The following is a 10,000-nucleotide window of genomic DNA, read 5'->3' as shown; positions in this document are numbered from 1 at the left end:
GCTAGCAAGCCACCTAGCCAGCCACCTAGCCAGGTAGCTAGATAGCTAGCGAGCTAGCTAGCAAGCCAGCTAGCTAGCAAGTCAGGTGGCCAGCTAGCCATCTAGCTAGCTAGCTAGCTAGCTAGCTAGCTGGTGGGCTGTTGGAATGCTGCTGCAGGACGTAAATGAGGTCTGCGTCGCCATCAAGGAGGGGCCCCCAACAGAGGGGGGCCCCCAACCCTCAGGGGTTTCTTCAGCAGAGCTGCTGCGGCGCCTGCAGTACTTGGTTAGCCTGCTGCTGCTGCTGCTGTTGCTGCTGCTGCTGCTGTTGCTGCTGCTGCTGCTGCTACTGTTCCTGCTGTTGCTGCTGCTGTTGCTGCTGCTGTTGCTGCTGTTTTTGTTGGTGCTGTGCTGCCCCTGTTGCAGCTGCCTTTCCGGCGGAGCCCGCGCTTCCAATGTGCTGCGTTGCTGCTGCTGAACTGCTGCTGCTGCTGCTGCTGCTGCTGCTGCTGCTGCAGGAGCGTTCGTTCCTGCAGCACACGGGCAGCAAAGGGGGTTGGCTAGCTGGGCAAACTTCGAAGGAGTGGGTGGAGAGGCTCAAGCCCTGGCCTTGCCCCGAAGAGGAAGCCTCATGAAGCAAGCAGCTAGCTAGCTCGCTAGCTAGCCAGCTAGCTAGCTAGCTAGCTAGCTAGCTAATTAGCTAGCTAGCCGGCTAGTTTGCTGGCTAGCTATCTAGGTGGCTGGCTGGCTGGCTGGCAGGGTTCTTGGTCTGCGCGGCGGTCCTGGAGCTAGCTGGCTAGCTAGCTAGCTAGCTAGCTAACTTGTTGACCAGGCATTAGGCAGGCTGGCTAGCTAGCTAGCTAGCTAACTTGTTGACCAGGCATTAGGCAGGCCGGCTAGCTAGCTAGCGAGAGAGCTGGGCACTTGTGTGTGCGGCTAGCTAGCGATATAATTAAACATCTAGCTAGCTAGCTGGCTAGCTAGTTTTCTTGCTTGCTAAGTATGCAGACGCGTAGCTAGCTAGCTAGACAGCTAGCCAGCTAGCTAGCTAGCTAGCTAGCTAGCTGGGCAGCTAGCTAGCCAGCAAGCTAGCCCTGCCAGTGGCTGGCTAGCTAGCTTTTTTAAGGCCCTTTGAGGTGTACGTACACTGAAAGTGCCTCCCGAAGGCAGCATTTTTATTTGAATAAAAAATATTTTAAAAATGAAATTTCATTTGCTTCAAAGACCCAAAGATAATCGGCTACCGCAGCTCCTTGCTGCTGCTGCTGCTGCTGCTGCTGCTGCTGCTGCTGCTGCTGCTGCTGCTGCTGCTGCTGCTGCTGCATTAGTAAATCCATGTGCATGTGTAGGCCTAAAGGGAAATATAAAAGAATTAAATTAAAATTATTTTCATAAAAGAGCTGCAGAAGAAAAGGCAAAAAGAGAAAGAGATAAAAAGAAAAAAAGAAACTTCGAAGGTGAAGAGCTGCAGCAGGAGGTCCTCTCGCTGCTGCTGCTGCTGCTGCTGCTGCTGCTGCTGCTGCCACAAAAAGGTACTTTTGAAAGTAACTTATTATGAAAGTAAATATATTTTCATGGAATTACTTGGCAATAGCTGCTGCATGCATCTCTTTTGCATGCACAAATGATAATTAAAAATGCAACAAATGCAACAAACGCCATTACTGTCTCGTGCTGCTGCTGCTGCTGCTGCTGCTGCTGCTGCTGCCATGAGACGGCGCGTGTCTCTTGCTGCTGCTGCTGCTGCTAAGAGACGGCAAGTGTCTCCTGCTGCTTCTGCTGCTGCTGTTAAAGGGCGACGAGTGCCTGCTGCTGCTGCTGCTGCCGCTGAGGGACGGCAAGTGTCTTTTGCTGCTGCTGCTGCTGTTAAAACATAGCATGTGCCTGCTGCTGCTGCTGCTAAGTGACAGCAAGTGTTGCTTCCTGCTGCTGCCTCTTGCTGCTGCTGCTCCTAAGGAACAGCAAGTGTCTCCTGCTGCTGCTGCTGCTGCTGCTATTGCCGCTGCTGTGAAATTACAGCAAGTGTCTCCTGCTGCTGCTGCTGCTGCAGCTGCTAAAGAATAAAGTAGGCAAAGACCTGCGCACTGGGGTGTCTGTACACCCGAGACGCTCTGAATTAGTTTCAATTCAATCTGCAGCTTGGTGTACATACACCACAAGAGGATCAAAACGCAGCAAATCAAAAGGAAACTTTTGGGGGAGAATTTGGAAGCTTTTTAAAATTTGAAAAAGTTAAATTTGAATTTAAATGTCAAATTTCCTGAGCTGTCTCTCGGCGAGTTGCAAATTTGTCTATTTTTCAGCTGTACATACACCTCAGCAGGGGAGTTTCAAAAGTCTATTTGCGTTTCCACTTATCTGCTGCAGCCAATTTGCATTTGCAGCGCTTTCAGTGTCTGTTCTTCGAACTAAGACGAAAAAATATAATTAAATGGAACAATTTAATTCTGATTTGTATTATTAGAAAAGAAATAATAAAAGAAATCAATTCGAACTTGCATTAAAGCTCGGACGGGAGGTTACACCTGAAGGAACGACGCAGCAGCAGCAGCAGCTCAGGTGACCTTCAGCAGCAGGCTGGGAAGCAGCGGGAAAACGCTGAAAAGAGTTTGAAATGCAGATTTATTCATAAATTAAATAAAATAGAAATAATTTAAAGAGTTGAATTTGCGATTTTTGCATTTGAAACAGTGGCGAGCGCCCCGTCCGTCTGCAGTGTCTGTACACCGCAACCCCTGCGCACGCCGCTCGCGTGCGCAGATGAGCGGCGCCTATTTGAGTTAAATTGGCGCTTAAAGGCTCGAAATGTTTGAAATTTGAATTAAAAGTAAATATATTTTTGAAAGAATTAAAAAAGACGCATTTTAAGGGCGGAATCTGTTGTTCGGTGGCGTGGCGCGAGCGCCGGTGTAGTGAACAGCGGACCGTACAGACACTGCAGACGGACGGGGCGCTCGCCACTGTTTCAAATGCAAAAATCGCAAATTCAACTCTTTAAATTATTTCTATTTTATTTAATTTATGAATAAATCTGCATTTCAAACTCTTTTCAGCGTTTTCCCGCTGCTTCCCAGCCTGCTGCTGAAGGTCACCTGAGCTGCTGTTACCACGTATGGTCCCTGGGCTAGTCGGACTTAAGTGCACACTCTGCACCTGCTGTCTAAAGTCCATGATTCTCGCCAACCACTACTGTATACCCTGAATAGGCATATACAATTGAGTTCATATTATTGAAAGGTAAGAAAAACCCAGAATAATAGAACTGACTGTTGACCCTCGCTGAGGGTACCTTAAAAGCCAGATCTATTCAAAAAAGCCAAAAGATATTAAAATGCTTTATTTAAAACGCATTTAATGGTATTATACTGGTGATTATCGCCGAATGCGTCAACACTAAACCCTAAACTTAAGCTGTATATCATAAAACTCTCGCCCTGAGTCACGGCACCAACCTCGCATCCAGCCCCATACCCGGTGTTGGCTAGCGAGCTCACTATTTCCTTTTATAATTTCCCAATATCTATTGGGAAATTATAAAAGGAAATAGCTCACTATTTCCTTTTATAATTTCCCAATATCTAATGGTGCCTTTTACCTTAAAATATTCTATATTATTCATGCCCTTTCGCGTTACTAAGCCTCGAGGGGTGGCGACGAAGGTCACTACAGCCGGTGGTCAGGTGTCTATACAGCTGCTGCGCGTTTCGAAACTTCGCGCGCGAGCGCCTTGCGTTCTATTTCCCCGTCTTCCGCGTTTAAAGTTGGGAAAAACAGATTAATTAATTATTTTCCGATATTCATCAGAGAAAAAATCTCGAATTCGCAAAAGCCAGCGGGTCATCATAGGCCTAATAAATAAATAAATGAATAAATAAATAAATAAATAAATAAATAAATAAAAATTAATTAATTGATTAATTAATAATAAATAATACAAGTCCACAGCCGCCGCGTTCCGCCTCCGAAAATGCAGCCCGCGAAGCCCCAGACCACCTCTTCGAGCCAAACTTCCTGGCTCTCCCCCCCCCTCCTGGGGGCCCCCACTGCCTCCCAACAAACCTCCCTCGGAGCCGTCATGGAGGGGCCCCTGGAGTACCGCGTTATGCTCACTCCGGCCTTTGCGGAGGAGTTGATAGCCCACGGCCACGCGGTGTACTTCCAGTCCGGCTTCGCGGCCCGCGCCGGCTTCCCCGACCAGCTGTACATACAGGCCGGCGCTCAGCAGTGCGCCACCAAAGAGCAGGTTTACCAAAACGCCAACATCATGCTGCTCGTCCGTCCCCTTTTGCTGCTGCTGCTGCAGCCTTTTGCTGCTCTTGCTGCAGCCTTTTGCTGCTCTTGCTGCAGCCGTTTGCTGCTGTTGGTTCAGCCTTTTGCTGCTGTTGGTTCACGCTTTTGCTGCTCTCGGTTCACGCTTTTGCTGCTGTTGGTTCGGGGGTTTGCTGCTGTTGGTTCAGGGTTTTGCTGCTGTTGGTTCATGCTTTTGCTGCTGTTGGTTGAGGGTTTTGCTGCTGTTGGTTCAGGGTTTTGCTGCTGTTGGTTCAGGGTTTTGCTGCTGTTGGTTCAGGGTTTTGCTGCTGTTCAGTGTTTTGCTGCTGTATTTGCTGTTCGCGCTGTTCCGCGGTGTCTGTACACCCCGGGCCCGCGTCGGGTGTACGTACACCTGGGGCGCATGCGTCGGGTGTACGTACACCTGGGGCGCATGCACGCATGCATGCACGCACGCGTGCACGCATGCATGCATGCATGCATGCGTGCATGCATGCATGCATGCATGGATGCATGCGGGTTTGTGTTGCAGGTGAACCCCCCCAGCACGGAGGAGTACAAGTACATTCGTCGTGAGCAGGTGTTGTTTAGTTTTGTGCCGTTTGCTGCGACCGCGCAGCAGCAGCAGCAGCAGCGGGAGCTGCTGCAGGCGCTGGCAGCAGCAGCAGCAACGCTGATCTGCTACAGCAGCCTCGTGAGCAGCAGCAACCCCACCTTCGCCCCCGTCCACTACGCAGTCTGCTGCACTGCTGCGTACTTGGGGGTGCAGCAAGCAGCAAACTTGTTGGCCAACTCCGAGGGTTTAGTGTTTGGCCAGACCCCGGGGGCCCCCCCCACCTCAGTGTTGGTGCTGGGGGGGGGCCCCTGTGGGGCCCGTGCTGCAGCAGTTGCTGCAGCAGCAGGGGCGCAGGTGACAGTGATGGACTCGGACTTGGCGCTGCTGAGCCGCCTCAGCAGCAGCAGCAGCAGCAGCAGCAGTGTACGTACACTGCAGTACTCCCAGGCCAACCTGGAGGCCATCCTGCCCTCCACCCAGGTGGTCTTTGGCTGCGCAATTCCAGCAGCAGGAAGGGCCCCCGTGCTGCTGTCGGAGCAGCAGCAGCAGCTGCTGCCAGCAGGCGCTGCTGCAGTGGACCTTGCTGCTGCAGCAGGCGGCAACTTTGCTGCTACGAAGCCGGGCTCGATCGAAAGCCCCACTTACAGCAGCAACGGCAGGTGTATGTACACCGCAACCAACATCTGCTGCCTCGCTCCCAAGAGCTCTTCTCTTTCCATTTCGCATGCAGCAATGCCTTTCGTGCTGCAGCTAGCTAGCCGGGGCTGGAAGGCAGCAGTGCTGCAGTTCGTGGGGCTGCAGCAGGGGCTGTTTGTTGCTGCTGGCTGCTGCACCAGCGCCTTCCTCGCCGCGGCCACCGGGTGTACGTACACCCCAGTCGAACAGCTGCTGCAGCACGAAATCCAGCAACTCCCGCAGCAGCAAACTGCCATTGCGCAGCTCAAGCAGCAGCTCAGCACCTTCAGGGGGCAGCAGCAGCAGGGCGCTTCCTTCACTGTCGAGGCCTGAGCTGCCAGCTGTACGTACACCCCGCGCCCCACACCCCCCGCTGCTGCTGCTGCTGCTGCTGCAGCGCCGCAGCCGCAGCGCCCCGCACCACGACAACAGCGACTGCAGCAGCAGCTGCTGCTGCTGCTGCTTAGTTGCTACTGCTGCTGCAGCAGCAACTTAACGCCTTTTTGCTGCTCTCGGAGACCCGAAGCAGCTCCAAACTCCATTTTCTCATTCCACCGCTCCTGCTGAGGTGTACGTACACCGCGAGTCCCTCCCACTCAACACGTAGAAGGGTCCAGTAATAGCGCTTAGGAACAACACGCTAGCTAGCTAGTTAGCTAGCTAGCTAGCTGCGTAGCTAGTCAGCCAGCTAGTTGGCTGGCTAGCCGACGAGCTGGCTGGCTAGCTAGCCAGCCAGGCAGTGGCTAGTCAGCTTGCTGCTTAATTACCTAGTTAAACAGCTAGCTAGCTAGCTAACTAGCCACCCTAATCAACAGCAGCCCTACATCCAAACTAAGCACTAGACTCACCAGAGACAAGGAAAGCGAACCACAGCCAGCTAGCTAGCTAGCTAGTCGTATTCAGATAAGTTATGTAGTCAGGATAATCAGGTATTCTACGTGGCATAACATTAAATCCTAGTAAGTGCTAGCTAGCTAGCTAGCCAACTAGCTAGGTAGCTAGCTAGCTAGCTAGCTAGCTAGCTAACCACTCTGAATAATAGCTCTAGGCCTCGACCCAGCACTAGACTCTCCAGCGACGACCAACGCGAGCTAGAGCTAGCTAGCTAGCTAGCTAGCTAGCTAGCTAGGACAACAGACCCAGCACTAGATTTTCCAGGGACAAGCAATGCGTGAAGAAACTGTTTCTGTGGCTCCAGGGGACGCTACAGGCAACCACGGGGGGCCCCTCTCTAGGGGGCCCCCAGGAAGTCCAAATTCTTTAGGGGCCCCTCTAAGCGGGTATCCCTCTGGGGGCCCCTTGGGGGCCCCCCCAAAGAAGACCGCCTACAGGGCCCTCCGAGGCCCTCGCTCTGCCTTTTAGGGGCCCCCCGAGACCCCTAGAAGGTCCCTGGGGGCCCCCGGGGGCCCCTGGGGGCCCCTGAAGGGCCGCGGGGGGCCCCCAAGGGCCCCCGAGGGCCCCCGGGACCCCTGGGGGCCCCTGGGGGCCCCCGGAGGGCCGCGGTGAGGGGCCCCCGAGTGCTGTTGGGTCATTCTTTGTTGGTTGTGGACGGATTTGTTTGGACAGAGAGAAAGAGAACAAAAGGGTCTTTAGTGCTGCGGGGCAGCAGCAAATGCTACAAAAGAAAGGGGCTGAAAGGCCCCAACAAGAGGCAGCGCCTGCACGGCCTAAAATGCCTTAGTGACAAATAACGAAATAAGTTCATCTTGAGAAAAGCCGAAAAACAGACAAAGAAATCAATTGCGCACTTTTACGTCGCAAATCTTCTGCATCATTTCAACAAACTCGTCAAAGTCGACCTGAACACCCAAACAAAACAAAAAAAGCAAAACAAAGCCAAACAAAGTCAAAACAAAGTCAAAATAAAATCAAAACGAGAAAAATAAAAAAAAAAATCCAAAAAGTCCAAAAAAGGCGAAAAAAACTCCAAGAACAAGTTCATATTCGGGTGTACAGACAGCTCCCAGCTGCAACAATCTTTGGACTACTTTTCGGTTTTATTTCTTCACCATTTATTTAATTAAATAATTAAAGGTATTTCCGCATATATATATTTATTAAATTTTATATTTTAATTTCCTTTTAAGAAAGATCTCTGAACTATTTCCGCAAAATAACCCTTCAATATATGTAGACTGCAGTCTAATACTGTTCCAGTCTTTTAATTGCTTTTTATTATAATACAAAATTAAAATTTATTTTATTTTTATTATACAATTTAAATAAATTTATTTAAAATTTATTTAATAAATAAATATACAATTTAAATAAATTTAAAATTTATTTTAATTTTAATTTCTTTCAAATTAAAATCGAAATTTGTTCTTCACCTCTCCGTCGTTATTCTTATCGCACTCCGCGAGCACCTCGTGCCAGGCCTTGTCGTCAATGGCAGTGATGCCGAAAAGCTGAAAAAAAGATAAAGTCCGAATTAAATCAATTTTAGACATTTAATTGATTTTAAATCCAATTAAAATCAATTCAAATCAATCGCCGATGTTCCAAAAACAAAAACGCAAAAAAGACGGAAAGAAACGCATGCAAATCGGCTCTCCAGGTGTACATACAACAGCAGCTGCTGCTGCAGCAGCAGCAGCAGCTGCTGCAGCAGCAGCAGCAGCAGCAGCGGATGCTCCTTCAACTATTTGCTTCTTCGAGCAAGTACACCGCCACTCGCTCGATTGCAGCAGGCCAGCGCGCTGCTGCAGCAGCCCCTCAAGAGCGTTAGGGTTTAGGGTTTAGGGTTTAGGGTTTAGGGTTTAGGGTTTAGGGTTTGGGCACCTTGGCTAGCTCTTCATTTGTGATTTTTCCTGAGCCGTCGCTGTCAAACTGCTGGAAGGCCTGCAGCAGCCTTTCCCTTGACAGCAGCAGCTGCTTGTCCATGCACACAGTGACAAACTCTACAAGCAGCAGCAGCAGCAGCAGCAGCAGCAGCAGCAGCAGCAGAAGCAGCAGAAGCAGCAGCAGCACAAGGGAGAAGGAAATTAAAAGGGATAGAATCAATGGAGGCGCACTAGGAACTGTCGATGCAAACAAACACTGCCACAGCGCAGCCTAAACCCCAAACCCTAAACCCTAAACCCTAAACCCTAAACCCTAAACCCTAGACTGACCTGAGTATTCGATGTATCCGTTTTTATCGAAGTCCACGGCTGTGAGTATTTGGTCTACTTCTGCTTCAATGGTGGCTTCGTCAACCTCCCCGGACTCTCCTTTCCACTGAGCACAAACCCCGAAAAAGGGTTTAGAACTTCTTAGGGTTTAGCACCTAGGGTTTAGGGTTTAGGGTTTACGGTGTCCAGCCCCGCCCCCAACTCCTCCCCACCCTGCTACAAACTAGTCAACAGCGCTCAGCGTTGACGCTAGCGCTACGGTTAGGGTTTAGGGTTTAGGGTTTAGGGTTTAGGGTTTGGCACGTCGAGGAGCTTGCGGTATCCCTCGATGAGTTCTTTGCGGTCGAGTTGGCCGTCGCCGTTTTTGTCCAGCGCTCGAAAAATTGTTGTCAACTCTTTTGTCTCTTCCACTGTTGTCAACTTCGAGCCCATGAACAGCATGGCTGCCTGCGCCAGCTTCTGCGTCGACCTGCGCGCACGCCGCCCCTGGCTAGCTGGCTAGCTAGCTGGCTAGCTAGCTCGCTAGCTGCGTGGCTAGCTGGCTAGCTGCGTGGCTAGCTGGCTAGCTGGCTAGCTGGGTGGCTGGCTGGGTGGCTGGCTGGGTGGCTGGGTGGGTAGCGAGCTCGCCAGCTAGCTAGCTAGGTTAGCTAGCTAGCTAGCTGGAGAGCTGGCTGGCTAGCTGGCTAGCTAGCTAGCTGGCTAGCTAGGCCCCGAAGACCCCCGAAGACCCCGCAAGCGCCCAGAGCCACCGAAAGTGTCAAAAGAGACAAAAGGAAAAAACAAAAAGTCAAAAAGAGACGCAAAAAGACAGAAAGAGACAGAAAGGAACAAAGAAAGCAGAAGAAGAAAAAAGAGAACAAAAAGAGTGAACAAAAAGTTGGAAAAAAGCGAAAAAAGATGAAAAAAAGACGAAAAAAAAAAGACGAACTGGAATTTTTTCATGTTTCCGAGGGCGCCGGTGAGGGCGTGTTTGGGCATGTCGGAGTCCTTTTGAGAAGAGAATTTAATTATCCAAGGATGAGAAAGAGACTCTTCTGCAGAAATTCTTTTGCTGGAGTCGTAAGTCAGCATTTTGCGCACCAAGTCCTTGGCCTCCTCGGACACGTGGCCCCAGTCCGGCATTTCGAACGAGAACTGAACACAAGTCCGCAGCGCCTCATCAACTTAAAAAAAAACACAAGTCCGAAAAGGCATTTTATGAACTGAAAAAAGGCTTTTAGTGAACTTTAAATGCCTCAAACAACGCAAAATGGACTTCAGTTCCAGAATGCTCGAAAAAATCCACACAAAAACATGCAAAAACCCCAAAAAACGGGAAAAAACTGCTGCTGCTGCTGCTGCTGCTGCTCAGCAGCAGCAGCAGCAGCAGCAGCAGCAGCAGCAGCAGCAGCAGCAGCAGCAGCAGCAG

General features: G+C 50.6%; 3 protein-coding genes across 3 annotated transcripts in view; 2 read left to right on the top strand and 1 right to left on the bottom strand.

The window, feature by feature from the left end:
- The window catches only part of ENH_00052840 (methyltransferase domain containing protein, putative), a gene marked incomplete at both ends in the record, with an annotated part of 7,453 nt that extends 6,839 nt beyond the window's left edge, over positions 1–614 (top strand). The window contains 2 exons of the mRNA XM_013583717.1: positions 158–265; positions 498–614. Coding sequence (XP_013439171.1) covers positions 158–265; positions 498–614 — 225 coding nt within the window. The remainder of the gene's footprint in view (positions 1–157; positions 266–497) is intronic.
- Positions 615–3,946: 3,332 nt separating this feature from the next.
- Positions 3,947–5,812, top strand: ENH_00052830 (alanine dehydrogenase, putative; the record flags this gene model as incomplete). Its single annotated transcript, XM_013583716.1, has 1 exon — positions 3,947–5,812. One exon carries the CDS (start codon positions 3,947–3,949, stop codon positions 5,810–5,812), a length of 1,866 nt encoding a protein of 621 aa, XP_013439170.1.
- Positions 5,813–7,215: 1,403 nt separating this feature from the next.
- ENH_00052820 (hypothetical protein) lies at positions 7,216–9,714 on the bottom strand (the record flags this gene model as incomplete). Its single annotated transcript, XM_013583715.1, has 6 exons — positions 7,216–7,278; positions 7,810–7,887; positions 8,261–8,379; positions 8,593–8,698; positions 8,896–9,061; positions 9,521–9,714. The coding sequence occupies 6 exons, from the start codon at positions 9,712–9,714 to the stop codon at positions 7,216–7,218; spliced, it is 726 nt and encodes a 241-aa protein (XP_013439169.1).
- Positions 9,715–10,000: the final 286 nt, after the last annotated feature.

The sequence above is a fragment of the Eimeria necatrix genome, genomic scaffold (assembly GCF_000499385.1).
Source record: "Eimeria necatrix Houghton genomic scaffold, Enh_scaff422, whole genome shotgun sequence".
Taxonomy (NCBI): domain Eukaryota; phylum Apicomplexa; class Conoidasida; order Eucoccidiorida; family Eimeriidae; genus Eimeria; species Eimeria necatrix.
The sequence above is the reverse complement of the archived record's forward strand: the minus strand, read 5'-3'. Positions and strand labels throughout refer to the sequence as shown.